At 47.6% G+C, this 16,529-nt stretch overlaps 1 protein-coding gene across 1 annotated transcript; it reads left to right on the top strand.

Moving 5' to 3' along the window:
• Positions 1–2,122: 2,122 nt before the first annotated feature.
• NUFIP2 (NUFIP2, FMR1 interacting protein 2) lies at positions 2,123–11,833 on the top strand (the record flags this gene model as incomplete). Its single annotated transcript, XM_026047916.1, has 3 exons — positions 2,123–3,848; positions 10,619–10,651; positions 11,239–11,833. Coding segments are annotated over 3 exons (1,812 nt in total), but the record flags the coding sequence as incomplete, so codon positions are not given.
• Positions 11,834–16,529: the final 4,696 nt, after the last annotated feature.

Genomic DNA, 16,529 nt, shown 5'->3' on the forward strand with positions numbered 1-16,529 from the left:
ATAGCCCCGGTTCTGGCCCCGAACGGGAGCGAAATAGCCCCGGTTCTGGCCCCAAGCGGGAGCAAAATAGCCCCGGTTCTGGCCCCGAACGGGAGCGGGATAGCCCCGGTTCTGGCCCCAAGCGGGAGCAAAATAGCCCCGGTAACCGCCTTGCTCTTTGCAGCAAGGCCGTGTTTTTAATACACGCCAAAACCAGAGCCTCCTTTCCTCCCAGCCATGAAACGCTTCGTGGGGTTGCAGATAGCCCCCACGTGCTCTTTTTGAGGCCCTTTTGGGTTTAATTCCCCCTCTGCCCCTAAATATCAGTTGTTGCTCGTCCATCTGCAGGCCGAGCGGCCGCCGCTTGGGAGGAAAGCTCAGGCAACCCGGTTGTGAATACTTCAAAATTGGAACTTGAAACTGCTGACGCACCGGCTTGCAGAGATGCATTTTTGTTCTTCATTTCATTCTCTTGCTCCTCATCTGCGGCGGTCTTATGACCGTCCTTGTTTTGTGTTGCTAAATCATGATGCTGGAAGCCTTGTCCCTGGTCACACGTAAGGCGTTGGGCTGGACGAGGCTTCCCCTGCGCCTTGCTCCGAAATGACTTTTACTCCTTGACTTAACGGAGCCTCCCCATTCGTATCTCTGATGAAATATTTAGGCTTAATATTCTCAACAGCTCACTTGAAAGCTATAGTGGGAGTTATGGTCACTGCAGATCTGTGCATGTAGTAAAATCCTCCTTGGTCCCCTCCAGCAAACTCAACTGAGGAATTTCTATAAGGATTCCTCGGGCAGTTACATCTGCCAGACATGTGAGACTCCAGGATGGGAGGATAACAGGGATTTCAGTATAGCAGTTGAGATGAACGACATCCGCAACAACAAAACGTTCTTTCTGGGGCTGGAATTGCGCCTGCTCCTGGGCTTGGGAGTTTCTTTGTGCCCTGTGCTGATTTCACATCACTCTTAACTGCAAATTAAGCCTTAGGTGGGTCATTTCTTGTAGAAGATGTGAGGCTTTGCACCTGCACAAAGAAGGACGAGGATGAGTCAGAGGAGATGCCAGGAGCTCTTTTCCTTTCCCCGGGAAGCTGGTGCAATAGGAGGGAGTCCCCTTGTTAGCAGGGAGTGTGTTTGCTTAGCTGGCCACAGCGCCTTCTTTCCGCCTCTCCCTGGGGCTTCAGGGCTTCCCATGGGATGTGGTAGCTGGCTCCTGGAAAGCAGAAGGGCTCTGGGTGGAGGTGGCCCTGGGAAGGATGCGGTGGTTCGGTCTGGACCACGCTGGGCTTTCTGCTTTGCTTGAATTGCAGTTCCAGGATTCTGTCCAGAGCTGCAAAGAGCCGGAATGCGCCTCAGAAACCGGAGGAAAGCCGAGTTTGCAGCCTGCTCTTGTGTTTCGAGCCCTTGGCAAATGCTTTAGTGCCTGGTTCATGGGCTCTTGCTGTGTCCTCCCAGGATGGGGACTGAAGTTTCAGGGCAGGCAGGTTGCCAGTGGTGGTAGAAGGTGCCTGCAAAGGGGCGTTTTCAGTGTTGCCACCTTTTCTAAAGCTAAAGAGCACGTGCAGAAATGGTGTCGCCCCATCCTGCCCTCCCTTTCCACCCGGTATTGCACGCATCCTTTTGGGAAGCTTTTTTGCAGGATGTGTGGCTTGGGAGGGAGCTGGGAAGGGGGGTGGCTGGTGTCGCAGGTCTGTGAGGTGGCGGCGGGGACGGACGTTGGCCCCCATTCACAGAGCCGATGCTGAATCGCAGTGAATCCCGTTGCGTCTTAGGAATTAATGTTTTCCTCTCGTGTGACCTGGAATTACTAGCTGGCCCTCTGGCTTGCAAATGGTCTGCAGTAGAGCGTGTTTTCTTTATAGTGTCTCATACCCTTCTGCTTTAATTTCTTGTTATAAAATACAGTAAACAACGTACAGCAGAGTGACATGACAGTAGAATGGGAGAGTCACGGGCTGCTGGTGTTTTAAGTCTTGGTACTGCAGCTTTCAGGAATGTCCTTTTATATGTCAAAAGCGAGACGTTTTCCTATTTTAAAACGTCTGCTTAAGGAAACTGGATATGTTTAACGGTTGATTACAGCTCTTTGCGATCAGAAGTTTAACATTTCACATTCTAATTTTTGCCTTTTGTTGTTTTTGGCTTTCTTCTAGGCTACGGAGAGCTAAATGGTAATGCAGGAGAAAGAGAAGTGTCATTAAAGGGCCTGTGCTCTGATGAACCAACCAACCCAGGATCCAGGGTACCAAATGGCAGCCAGCAACTTGTAGACACTAACGCGACCCCGAAGCAGCCTGTTAAGGCCGGTGCTTTGGGGAAAGCCGGAATCAAACCCAAGAACTTCATTCAGAAAAATAGCATGGACAAAAAGAACGACAAGTCCTACGAAAATAAACTTAGAGAAAGCCAGTCCTCTGAGAAGCCAGAGGGAGTGGCTATCCCGAACGGTGTGGTAACCAATAATTCAGGTTATATCACTAATGGCTACGTAGGCAAAGGGGCAGACAACGATGGTAGTGGCTCCGAGAGTGGATATACTACACCTAAGAAACGGAAAGGCAGGCGCAACAGTGCCAAAGGCTGTGAGAACTTGAACCTAGTGCAGGACAAAATCATGCAACAGGAGGTCAGTACCCCGACCTTAAAGCAGGAGCTTGAGGGTTTCAAGCCTGACTTTAGCGAACAAAAGGGGACCCGAATTGAAAACACGAAGCCCATTTGGAAATACGAGGCTGGGGCCGGCGGAGCGGGCCGGGGAAAGCCTGGGCTTGGGGATGTACAGCGAAAAAACTCTGATGCCAAACCTGGAATTAGCAGCAAGAAGTTCGATGACCGGCCCAAAGGGAAACATGCCTCGTCAGCCTCGTCTAAAGAGGACTCATGGACCTTATTTAAACCACCCCCGGTTTTTCCAGTGGACAATAGCAGTGCTAAAATTGTTCCTAAAATAAGTTATGCAAGTAAAGTTAAAGAAAACCTCAACAAAGCAGCCCAAACCCCATCCACGTCTTCATCGTCGTCTTCGTCATCTGCTGGGGAAGTTCAGGCCCAAACGTCGAGTCGACTCTCCCAAGTCCCTATGTCTGCTATGAAATCTGTTACTTCTGCTAGCTTTTCAAACGGGCCAATTTTAGCAGGAACTGATGGAAACGTCTGTTCTCCAGGGACCCAGCCACTGCTCACAACTGCTGCTAGTACTGTAACATCAACCTCTTCTGAGTCAGTACCCCAGGACATCAGTACAACTTCAACAGCTCTTGAACAAAAGAAATCTAGCCTTTTTATCTACCCTTCAAATATGCAAACTGTGCTTCTGGGTACAGCACAAGTCGATTTCCCATCGCAGACAAATCAGCAGAACCTGGGAGATATCTTCCAGAATCAGTGGGGCTTGTCATTCATAAATGAGCCCAGTGCTGGCCCTGAGACTGTTGTGGGGAAATCTGCAGATAATCAGTTAATGGAAGTGACATTTCAAGGGGAATATCCTGCCGCTTTGGTTTCGCAGTGTGCTGAAATCATTCCCTCAGGAACTGAGCAACCTGTGTTTCCTAAGGCTTACGAGCTGGATAAACGGACTAGCCCTCAAATTCTTAGTGCTATTCTTAAGCCTGGGACTGCTCTTGAGGGTGGTGTCTTAGCTTTGGAGTCACATCACACAGGTGACCTACAAAAGGCAGACACCGGTAGCCAAGGTGCTTTAGTGTTTCTTTCAAAAGACTATGAAATAGAGAATCCTCTGGCCTCCCCCACGAACAATTTGTTAGCCTCCGCCAAAGAACAGAGGTACCAGAGAGGCCTAGAAAGGAAAGATAGCTGGGGTTCTTTTGACCTGAGGGCTGCTATTATATATCACACTAAAGGTAATGGCTTAACTTGCTTCCTAAGGGACTTCTCTTCCTTGTGGGTTTCTCTTTTTAAATGCAGTATTATAACGTGTTACGTTCCTTGCAGCAATTACGGTTGTTTTTAAAAGGGGCTTTTATTTTTTGCATCCGTGTGTTCGGTGGTAATAGCAGTTTGAGAAAGTTACTCTAACAGATGTTTAATTTATGTTAAAAGATATTAATTTCCCTATTCCTGTGGGCAAGAGTAAGTGGTGGTGGTAAGGATAATGCCAGGCTTGGGTGTTTTCTTTTTAATTTGAAATCCAGTGGAAGGAGCAGGTCTTCCTAAGCTGCCTGGACCTGGAGGGCGTTAAACACACAGGTTTGTTCCAGCTTTACCAGACCATAATCGGTCACTGAAGGGTCTGCTTAGTTCATGCTCACACCTCTACCTCTGCAGTATTGCTGCTTCTCCCCTTGCAGATAAGGCCATGAAATTGGCATATCTGGTTTAAAGGAAGAAGGAAAAAAAACACACCTATGTTTCTCTCTCCCTTTTTTTTCTTCCCTTTTCCATGGTATGATCTTTTTAAGCCCTCCCCCATTTTCCTCATCTTTCTAAAATATTACAGCGACGACAAGGCAAATCTTTGCTTATCGACTGTTCTCTAAGCTGCAGATTGAATTCTCTCATACACTTTGTAGACAAATCTTTCAGATGAATTTTATTGCTGTCGCTCTTTTTATGGAGTTCTTTGTAGTTGGCTCCCTCTCCCCCCCCCCCTTCTCCTTTTTGAGGCAGAGATGACTTAAACACGATAGCGACATTTACAACCAGGAGCCTGGAGATGAAGTCTGCAGGGCCCTTTGCTTTTCCCTTTCCCTGCAGCTCTTGGTCACAGAGACTCTGGGGTCTGGGAACTGGTTCTTGGTTGCGGGTCCTGGCTCTGCGGTAACAGGAACTTCGCCGCACGCTGCTTTTCGGCACTGTTTGAACTTATCTGCTTGTGACAAACTTGGGGCAGTTCCTTTTTTATTCTCCTCCCCCTTCCTTCTGCCTGCATCCCCTTACCCTGAGAGAAAAAGGTGATAATTTCCCCCTCCTCTTTTAAACCGTTGCTGGTACGTATGTGGACAGCATCTTACCTGTTTCTCCTTTTGAGGCTCTGATAGCTGTTCAGAGAGGTTAGAATTTGATGGCGTCAGCAAAACCTGCTGTGTTTTGACCCACTGTAAACTTCTTAAATTAGCTGTCCCAAGCCTTTGTAGAAAGCGCAAAAATATAAATGGCTCCTTTAGAAAGAGTAGGCCTGTGCATTTAAAAATTATTAAACGATTTTTTTTTCCAGGTCATCACACCTTTAAGATGTCAGCATCTTAAGCTCTAGTATTTTCCTTGAAGCACAGTGATCATTAGCTTATTTTATATGGGTCGCCTTCCCTGACCCATTGCTCAGTGTCCTCCAGTATTCAAGCCACCTTAGCTTTGCATTAATAAATCCTCCAGAATTTCAGTTTCTCTTCAGGGAATGGGAACGGAGGGAAGCTCAGCATGGTTAGGAGGGCGAGTCCTAGACAGACTCCTCGACAAGCCTTTATTTACCGGTTTGCAGATTTCTCCCGCACTTTGGCTTTCTTATTTTGTCCTTGTCAACCTGGACTTTGTGCTGCAAAAGCAGCTTTGTAGCCAGACGCAGCAGTGATCTCCCTGGCTGGGTAAAGGACAGACCCCAGGAAAACAATAGCCCCAACAGGAAAGCCAGGAACACTCCCTTCCCATGGCCGGGTGAGGAGGTGTTAACTTCAAAGTCTGGCTGAGGTTAGTCCTTTTAAACACAGGAGTTAATTGCGTTCTGTGGAGTTAATTGTGTTCCGTGGTGAGAACGGACACTTAAAGCACTCCTTAAAATAATTGCTTTTGGCTCTGCCCTTAGCCTGGTGCAAGCAGGGAGCGAGTTCTTGCTTGGAGCGCTGCTCCTGGTCGGGGCTGCCCTGGGAAGACAGTTCCCGAGGCTCCTGCCGCCTCAGGGGTGGTTTAGGTGTAAAACAAGTGGATCTTTCTGATGGCTGTGGTGCCGTTAACGTGCCGAGGGAGCCGCCAGCCGCTCCGGGTCCCGTCTTTCTCCCTTGTAGTCTCCAAGTGCTGCCGCTGGTTTCAAGGCTGAAGTTGCTCTAGGATTTAGTAGGTCTCGGCGGGGTGATGCTGGCTGGTGCCTTTCTGTGTTTCTTAAACAGTTTCTTCTTTGGGGTGATCCGAATGAAGTGACTTGAGAGAAACAGTGGGCAAAACTCTTCCATATTCATGGCCACGGAGTTGGAGCTGGGCAGGGGAGTTCCCGCGTCACGAGGAATTGTGCAGCACAGCAGCGCAGCACTGGAGAGAATAGCGTGGGCTTTACCTCGGGATGTTTTCCCGAGCTCCCAGCGAGTGAGCCAGTTGTGTGAGGTGGGAATGGAGCCGCGTGGCCTGTTCATCCTTCGCCATCCCCTCCGGCCGGCCGGGAGCGCGCGGCATTGCCTGTCCCGGCAGCTGCACCTCGGCCTGTTTGGTTTCCCTCTCGAGAGGAGGGTGAACTTCTCCCCCTTCAGATCGATCTGTTTGCTTTTGAGCAGAACAAAGTATCCATGGGTCGATCCACAAATCCGCCCCGGCGCGGAGCTTATGCACGTGGAAAGAAACGACTGTGAGGAAAGGCCGGGACGAACTTGGAGCTTGTCGTTGTTCGGCGGCACCTGCTCTGGTGCATTCTTTTGCCCTGAACTAAATATGAGGTAATTCAATGCAAGCTCCCCGCAGCGGAAGAATGGCACTCTTTGTGCTTGCGGTGAGGAATGGGTTTCGGCCCGTGCGCCACTCTAGCTGCGCTGGGATCCCCAGCCTTGCCTGGGAATTGGGATAGGGAGCATCCTGTGTGCGCTCTGCCTGCTCGGACCCCGCTCCTGGGTGGTGTCCTCGTGTCCACGCTCTGGACCATCCTTCTCTGAAGAAGAGGCCACCCTTATTTTCCAATGTACCTATATATTCTGCCTATACCTATGGGTACCTCTGTACCTGTATCCTGCCTGTACATCACAGTCCTTCAGCGTGGCTCTCTCCGCTGGCTGGTGTTTCCCAGTGCTTTGCAGCACTCGCTGGTGTCAGATCTGATTTAGCAAGGTAGATGTGACTTAGGCAGGCATCGGTGGGCCTGCTCTTGGGCTGGAGACAGGGTGATTAGCACTGTGTGGGAGACTGGAAGCTTGAGGGAATTCTAGGGAATCCGGTCCCTGACTTAGGGATAGGAACCTCTGCCTGCACATGGCGCTGCTGCACACCTCATATCTCTGAGGTCAGACTGACCTTTACAGATTTTTTGGCCTCTTCCTCAAAAGAGGCAGCTGTTGCATTTCAGATGCATTTCTGCTGCAGAAATATGCAAATTTCTGTTTTTTTTTTGTTGTTGTTGTTGCTTTGGTGCTCCTTTTAAAGTTGGATAGACCCCCTGACGTAGGAACTGCGGTGCCGCGCAGAACCTCACTGCATTCGGACACGTGTAGCCATCCAGGCTGAAGGTGCCTGTGCTTTGCAGGGAGCTCTCTGTGGAGCATCTCACGCTAGAAACGTTGTCCCTGGCTGAAGGGAGAGCAATTGAGGTCTCCCGGTTCCTTTGCACAGCAGCAACAACCACATAGGTGCAGGAGCGCAAACTGCAGTTGTTTCCCTGTTCTTCCTCACCCCCAAGTTTCCACCAGCGCTGCTGCTTTGTTGCTTCTCGGTTGCGCCAGCATCTCTGTTCGCATGAAGAAGCAGGAGAGCAGCAAGGAAAATAGAGCAAGGCAGCGTGGGCCAGCCAGGAGTGGCATTCGCTGCGATGGTGAACTGGGTCAGAAGCAATAGCAGAGCTGTGAATTCAGCAATTCCTGTCCTTTACATCAGGAGGGGGGGGAAAATGCCTTGGCTTTCCACCTCTTTCAGTGGGAGGAATTTAAATCTCGGCCCGTCGCTTCTGCAGGGCCTGGACTGTGGGGCAAAAGCTGGTTTAATTCTCCTTTTAGTCACTGTTCTTTCCAGTTGTTGGGAACCACTGTCCAGCAGTACAATGATGAGTCTCCACAGTATTTAATTTTTAATCTGTTTTGTTTTCTCTACAATCCCCAAACTTAATTATTTTGTCCTGTGGATAGATAGAGAAATCAAATGAGGATGGTTCCTCTCATTTCTTTAGCCCGTCGCTGTAAGGAGGATTGTCAGTTTATGTATTAGATTTAAAAGAATAAAGAGCCAACGCTGTGGCTCAGTACAGGGACTCTTTGCAGGGGCAGCCTTAGTAACAAGGGAAATTTATATAAAAGTGCCTGTCATAACAAATTACTGCTACAGATTTTTCCCCACTATTCCCCCCCGTAAAATTTATTGACCTATGAGGAATCTCACTGCAGTTCACCGGAACATGTGCGTGAGTCTTCCTCGTATCAGAGCCTTTCGCGGGGACCTTCTTTCAGACGTTTTTCCCAAGGAAAAGCAGCTATAGGACAGTGGTAGGTGACCACAAGCTGTAACCCAAGCCAGAAGCACAAGAGAATATCACAAACTTAAAGCAGAATAAATAAAATAAAGCGGAGAAATAATGATAATAAAAAGATAAAGATAAATATAAAGATAAATATATTTATATATAAATGTATTTATATTCATATAGATATGTTTTAGATACTTCAGATAATTATAGATAAAGAGATAAAGCAGAATAAATGATAAAATTCAGTGTTAGGATTGTTTGAAAAAGGAAAAAAGCTTGCTTTCCTAATTCTGTGTTGCAGTTAGACTAAGAAAATAATTTTTGCTCCGTGGAGGTGTTTCATTCACTAAACATGCTGGCGATAGCATAGTCAGTATACCAATGGGTTTGCCAGGGACATCTGCTCCTGTTGTCTCGTTGGGCTGAGCGCCTGCTAGCCAGTGAGTGCACTTATTTAGGCACTTCACCCCTCTCTCCCACTTTTCCAAAGTGGAAAAAGGTTTTGTCTTTACTTAGAATACAGAATTTTCTTTAACTTTGAAGTTATTCTATATGTTGAAGTTGGGACTAAACAGAAGTTAAATGAAAGCACTTTTCTCTTGCATTGAGATAAGAACAAGTCCTTTGGCATTGAGGTATGATAGTGGACGGTGCTTCAACCTTCTTGATGTGTATTTGGTGTTTTCACAGTCTTCTAATGCAGAGGGATCAGCAAGTTGTTACTGAGCGCTGCAAAGGTGACTTTTGGGGTGTCCCCTGTCTTTGGGGAAGCTGCTAAAATAGGTGATGCACTTTAGCCACTAGGAAATGATGTTTTCCAACATTGTGAAGGGAAAACTGCTTCTCGGGAAAGTGATTTTTGCAACTGGTTCATTTTACGTCTGAGAAATTTGTATTTTGGTGAAGGGGGGATTAGCCTCCTATCAAGTTGTTCCTGTCTCTCGGGGTGTTGAGAGGCCTCGCTGCTCTTCCCAAAGCACTTTAGGGTGCCTCAAGGAAAGCGCCAAGTATGCCTGCTACCAACACAAAAGTACCAGCCCTTGTAAAAGGTTGTCAGGGTGTCCCTAACAAAAGGCTTCCATGTACCGAGCGGGCTGGAAATGCCTATTTGTGTGCACGTCCCTGCCCCGGGGAGCTTGAGGCTGCAGCAGGCTACGCACAGATGAAGGGACAGGAACATGCAAGCGGGTGATGGAGGTGACGCTTGGCTCACGTCGTGCTGTGGCCGTGGGCTTTGCAGGGGCCTTTCTCTTCCTCCTTTCCCATGCCTCTTTCTTTCTTTCTTTCACTCTTTACCACGCACATTCACGTTGTTTAATAATCTGTGGACATTCTTTGTTCCTGGCCCCTTTCTGGCACAAGGGAGACTATAAAGATCTTTCTTGCAGCTTGTGCTTCTCCGAACTGCTCTTTTTCCATAACTATGTCCTCCGTCCCCAAGATTGAGACAGTTAGCATCTTTATAAATATTCTAGATTGGACAGTAGCAGCACAATAGTGATTAAATCTATTTATTGTGAATGGGTCTCTAAAGATCTCTTGTGACTAAGTTTGGGATATTTTAAAATAAATACTATCCTGTTCTCTCTTAAATTTAATGTGAATGAAGGGAATATCAAGATATCTTTTAAGTAAAAAAAGCCCATATACCCCTCTACACATGGGGAGGGAGCTGCTTGCTTTTCCACCATGTGTCTCGGAGACACTTAGGGAGGTGGGGAAGTCTTGGAGACGCTTTGGGAAGGAGTCCCGGGTGGAGCGGGCAGCCAGCTGTCTGCCCGGAGCACGGCGCCTCGCTCTCGGGTAGGTCGGCAGCAGTTGTGCAGTGACCTTAGTGGGGTTTTGGTGTCACGGAGCATTTCAGCAGGCCCACGGTGCAAACCACGAGCAGCTTCTCTTTGCCCAGCACCTCTCGCTTCACACGAGCCAAGTGTCAATTCCTAAAACTCCTTCCTCTTCAGGCTACTTGTTGAGGCGGTGACGCCTGCTTTGCAAAGCAGCGTTAGGGTGACCCCGAAGCTAGATGAGGATTTGTGAGAATGGAGAACGGCAGTGACGTTTCTGATGCTCGGTTTGGTCATCTGACTTTTTAGACCACCTTATAGATGTCTCTCTGCCTCTTATCACTGGATCATTCAAGTCAAATTCATGCAAACCTGTCAGCTTCATTTGGGTTGCGCTGCGGCACTGAATGAAATCGGCTTTGTCTGGAAACCGTAGCCCAGCTATGGTAGTGTGATGCCATGCTCTGAAAATCAAAGAGTGTTTTGAGTTGTCTCTAATAGTCTTTTCCTTTTGCCTCCACAGAAATGGAATCAGTTTGGAATTTGCAGAAGCAAGGTAAGGATATCTGGAAAACAAGACACCCAGTGTCTCTGCCCTGCTCTCTCTGTTGGGGCAGAGCTGGAGGTATTGAGAGAGGATCGTGGAATAGGGTCCAGATCCAGAGGTGCATAGTTTGGTTCTTCAGCTCTTTGTAGCTGTTTGTATTTCCCTGGGTCTTAATTTGGGTTTATCTGTGCTCTGGATCATTGAAAAGCAGGACAGTGTTTCCAAGCAAAATGCGTAAGAGAGAAAAGGCAAACAGGTTGTCAAATCAGATGTAATTTGTGTTCTCTAGGTGTATTTTGATAGAATAATTGTCTTACATTTTGGTAGTGGGTGTCACATCCAAGGACAGAGTTTAAATTCTGATATATCTCTAAATTTCATCCGTAAAAACATGATGTAGCCTGTGGAAAGAATGCTGAGTGGAGACTCCTGTGCTGTTAGCAGCAGTACCACACAGAGCATGGGAGCAGGTTCTGCTCTGTATAGAGTCAGCTGGGGCTCTTTCCTGCAGTTGTTGGGGGTAACATTGCTGCAGAACTGGGCAACAGCCTCGCAAAGTAACTTGTTGAAGACTTGGGTTTTTGTTTCCTTCCCAGATCCCAAAAGGATAATCACTTACGATGAAGCCATGGATCGCCCGGATCAATGAAGGTAGCAAGACAAGACTGCCTGTTATAACCTTTCGGCAGCATTTGTGCTGTTCATGGGGGACAAAAGGCTTTTATGCTCCTTCTAAATCTTCAGTGCAGCAGAGGAACCATAACTAGAATCACAGGATAATATATACAAATATATATATAGTTATTTAAAAATGGCAACTGAAAGTAATTAGACTTCTTAAGGAATCTGAAAATTTATTTCAACGAGACTACACACGTGATTATTTAATCTCCGGTACTGAATAGATTTTTTTGTTTGTTTTTGTTTCTTTTTTTTCTTTTTTTTTTTTCCTCTTGTTTGTTTAAAGAGTGAATGCAAGTGATTAACGAATACAGACTCAATTTACAAGCCCAGTTCTAAAGTTCCTGCTGTCGTCTACACGGGCAACAGCGACCCACTGGAGAGGCATTTCCACCTGACAAGGTTTCTGTTTCTTGTTCTGTGACTGTAGTGATACACTAATCATAGGGAAATCAGGATGATTCACCATCCTTCATCTCCCCTTTCCCTTCCATCTCCCTTTTGTTTTCTTTTTTTTTTTTTCTATTTTGTTTTACATTGAATGCTGGAAAAACACCTTGAGGTTTGCAGAGGTGTTTTTTTATCTTTCTCTTTTTTTTTTTTTTTCATTTTTTTTCCCAGAGAATTATAATCCTTATATTTTGCCAGGAGTAAAGCAGCCAATCACATGCTGGGAAAGTTACCTTAAAGCATCATTCTTCTTGGGGAGAAATTGTTATACTGCAGTTCTAGGATACACGGTGAAGTCACACAGTTGACATGGCTCTGGTTACACATTGGACTATGGCAACCGAAGAGCTCTTTCGTTTTCAAAGAGAACATGCAAAAATAAGCAATTGGTTTAGGCATGTAATACGGAGGGGGGGAAAAAAGGGGTGAAAAAACGCTGTTCCCTTTGCTGAATGCCATTTTATTATTGGGAACAGGAAAAAAAAAATCTCCTGCTTTCAACCGTAGGTGCTTCATGTTTGCTCTGTCTGTCTCCTAACACTAAATGTCCTGGATTTTTTTTCCCATTTTCATTGAAAAACTGAAGAGAATTTGAATTCCGCTAACTTGCACCCTTAATGAATTATGTTTTTTCTCTTAAAAATATTGAAAAAGAAAAAAGAAAAAAAAAAAAGAAAAAAAGGAGAAAAAAGAAAAAAAAAAAAGAAATGGGAATTTGAATCCTCTTTGACTTGTCTATAGAAAGCTGATGGCCAGGGTTACCCACACATGCCCATTGGAAATGCTCTTTAATATTTTCAGTCACTCTGTGTATTTCTGGGCTCTGCTTCTAATTATCTCTCAATAAAAATGTAATTTATTACAAGAGTAAAATGGAGGACTTAGGAATGAAAATAATAATTTTAAAAAAGGAAAGCTTTCCAGCGATGGGAAGAGCACAGGCTTCAGCTGTGTAACCCGTTCTGCCCCACTGCAGCTTGTGCAGCACGTGGAAATCCTATTGGCATTGGATACGGTTTTTTTGGTTTTGCTTCTTTAAAAAAAGGTGCAGAGCTCCAGGGGTCCAATGAAAGACCAAGCAACAAATCTTGAGCAAAACAAACAAAAAATGTGGGTTTTTTTGGCCTGTTTATGTACCCAGCCCTCAAAAACATCCGTGGGTGTTTGCAGCTGAATCCAGGCTCGTGTATGTCTTGGCATCGAGGTCAGCAGCAGCTGAAGTTAGACTGGATCCTATGGGGCATTTCAGGAAGCAGATAAGCCCAAAACTTTTGCCTATCCCTTATGCTTATGTACCCACTCTTTTGTTAATTAGGTGTATGTAGCATGCTTTTTTTTCCTTTCTTTTCTTTTTTTTTTTTAATGCTTTTATTCTTTTAATAAGTTGGCTCCTGAATGAAGCTCTTGAGTTCATGTTGGGACAAAAAAACTTAATTCTGTACCTTTTTATAAGATTGCTAGCTTTCTGCAATGCTTAGTTTTAAAAGTTTTGCTATGGATTGCCTACTCCACTCTATGTATAAAATACTATATATATGTATATGTATATATATAAAAATACATTTGTATATGTACATATACATCTGCATATATATAGTAATAATTTATTGTATCAGTCCAGGTTCAGAAATTTGTGGTTGGCCAGTCGCAAATAGTTCTGTTTCACCTATAAAACTGTATCACCTTTACGGGTGTGTGTAACTTCAAATGTATAACATGTTTACAGATGTGTCCTACACCTAGTCCTCCTATGTTCCTATTTTAAATTCTTTTGAGTCTCCCAACTGCTTGCCAAAAGTTGGAATTGCCTCCGGCTCTCCCGGGGAAGAGAGCTGGGGCGTTCTGGAGTTTTAAAGTGTTGAACAAACTGGACAACAGCACTGAAAAGCCTAAGGTGGATGAAAATTTTTGTTTTCTTTTTGTTTTATATATATTAGAAAAGGAAGAAAAAGGTTTGAAGGCTAATAGCAAAGTTTCCAGTTTGTTTTCCTGGCTTTAAGGCTCGGCTATGTATTTGTTTGCCTTGTGTAGTCACTTGTCGCCTTAAGGGCTGGGTTCCATTAAAAAGAAAAAAGAACGAAAAAAGACAAAAACGAAACCTGTTTTGCTTACGTGGGGCTGAACGGTCCCGGCGCCCCGGCCCCGCGCTCGGCGCTGCCGCGGGGCCCGACAGCAATAACCGCCGCCGCGTGAGACCCCGGGCATTTAGGAGCGCTCATCCCGGCGCCTGTATTCCCTATGGAGCGAGCGGAGCCCCAAGGAAAACGGGCCCGGGAAGGGGCCTTTTTGCTTCGCCCGCCTTGGTCCCCGCTGCTCTGGTGGCCCTGGCCGCCGCTGCCCGTCCCCAGGTGCCACCCGTGGCTTCTCTGCTGTATTCCTGAACGTCTCCCCGGTGCCCGTGTCCGCCCTCGGCTCGGGATCAGCCCTAGGGCCCTGGGATCAGCCCTAGGGCCCTGGGAAGGCTCCTTGGGGCAGCCCCGTCCCCTCCCCACGCTCCTCCCACGTCCTCACACAATTCTTTACTGAGCACTTATTAAAAGTATCTTGAGATTTAATCTGTTTTCTGATTATTTTTGTGTAAACCTATATGGAGAGAGAGAGAAAAAAAAGGACTGAAATGGAGCTGTGACTGGTTTAGCATATTTGAATAATGCTAAGGTGTTACGGATAAGTCTCACGTGTTTGGGGTTGTTTTTGTTGTTTTCCTCTCTTCCCCTTTGTCGTCGTCGTTTTGTTGGACTCGGAGTGTTAGTACTGTAGCATAAACCAAATAGAGCCCGCGGGGACGGCCTCGCGCGGGGCCCGGCCCTGCCGCCGCCTCGCGGGCCGCGGCGCGTGTTTGTGTGCCGTTGTCCCCGTTACGCCGAGCAGCTTCAAACCAACCCCCTTGGCTGGGTGCAGGGCCGCGGGTGGCACGGAGGGTGAAAGGGTGACTTGGTTTTTTGGTAGTTAGGAAGATGCTAATTCAGGTTAAGGTTTCTTTCGCCGATCTCTCCTCGCCGCAGGGCCTGTGGCCGCTCGTCCTCCTTGCGGGGCCTGTGCTCCTTGGGTGCCACTTTGTGCGCGGGCACAGGGGTAGGAGCGCGTGCAGGGCCCTCAGCCTGGGCTTCTTGGTCCGCTCTCTTTCCTCCTTTTGGATTTAAGCTTTCTCCGTGTTTCTCCCAGCCGGTGCCTCGTGTAACCGGGCGCCACCAGCCCGCGTGGCCCCAGGGCGCGATTCCTCCGTGGCCGGCTCGGCTTGCCGCCGGCGGCGATGCTCTCTGTATCCCCGTGCTGGCAGCGCTGGGGCTCGGGGTGCCCGTTGTGTCCAACCCGTCTCGGTCACCCGCAAAGCCTGCTTGTGACTCGGGAAGTCTCTAGTCCCGCTGGTGGCGGCGACAGCCGCAGGGTGCGGGTTGTGTCGCCAGCCCTTTCTGAAGCATAAATCCCCTTGTTTGCCTTTCGCAGCTGCTCTGTGCTTCTCTTAAAGGTGGAAAAAGTGTTTTTATTAGATTGCAAATATGCCAGTTATCCCGTGCGTAGGCAGCAGAGAGAACTGGCTATCTAAATCCAAAGGAAAATGGTTTCCTCCCCGCAAACACGAGAGGTGGAAGCTGTGCTCTTGGTTTCACGTCTCCTTTGTGCTTTTTACCTTCAGAGCGCGCTGTCCTGGCGCGGGAGCACCCTTCCCAGGCATGGCCCTGAAGGGCAGCGGCGGGATGGGGAATATCTCGGCGTGATGACGTTCACAGGCTCATTTCAGGACGGCCTGTACATGGCTGATAGTTTTCCCGTGCGTTCGTTTTCTTGCTCTGATTTCAGCGGTCTCAGTAGATTGCTGTGGTGTCCGGCGCTTTCAGGAGTCTGTCGCTAGAAGGTTTTCTTTTCGGTGCACGTAGTGGTTTGTTTTCCTTGCAGAGGCTGCTCCTAAGGGAGATGGTTGAGGTCAGGAGGGGCGAGAACAAGGCTGAACCCAATGGAAAGCTGCTACAAGATTCACACAGGTGCGGGAGGCGCTTTGGGGCTGGCACCTCGGCTCGCAGAGAAGCGTCTGCGACAGCCACGGTGACGTCGGCCGCCCCGCGAGCCTGGCACGTTGCTGCCTTTCCCCCACTTAAACAGTATATAAGAGCACAAGTGAATCCGGCCTGACGCGAAGCAGCGCCGGAGCGGTGCCTCCTCAGCCGGCCCTACCGCTTCCCGGAGATCACCGAGCTTTGGGAATTGTCCACGTGGGGCGGGCGCCCTCGCGTCGCGCTCCGGATCCTTGCCGGGGGACGGAGCCGCGGGGACGGCCGAGGAGGCGCGAGGGCGCCCGGCCCCGCTCCCCGTCCCGCACGGGAACGCAGCCCGTGAACCCAGGCTTTTCCCGGCATGCGGAGCCGCGTCGATCTCGACTGTTAACTGGAAAGCTTCGTCTCGCGCGTCCCGAGCTCTAAAGCCATTTTGTAAGATAGCGGTATCCCTTTTCTACAGCCTTATCGATCAGTAGGGTATCTTTAAAAAGAGGAACAAAAAAAAAAATCGTTTCTGTGGTATGAAAACTTGTGTACTGCGAACATATGAACGTTTAGGAAAAACACAACTTACTGTTTTCTTATTTAAAAAGAAAAAAAAAACTGTCTGCTTTCCATACGGTCTTTCCTCAGGTGCTAAATAAGGGTTCCAAAAATGGATACTGCTTTAGGAGTTTCTGCTTTATTCTTAAAATACATATTTTTTTGCTTAGGTGTTGTAAAGATATTTTAACAAGAATGTTTTTTTAATGTAAATAAGA

The sequence above is a fragment of the Nothoprocta perdicaria genome, unplaced genomic scaffold (assembly GCF_003342845.1).
Source record: "Nothoprocta perdicaria isolate Ctin4 unplaced genomic scaffold, notPer1 scaffold_50, whole genome shotgun sequence".
NCBI lineage: Eukaryota > Metazoa > Chordata > Aves > Tinamiformes > Tinamidae > Nothoprocta > Nothoprocta perdicaria.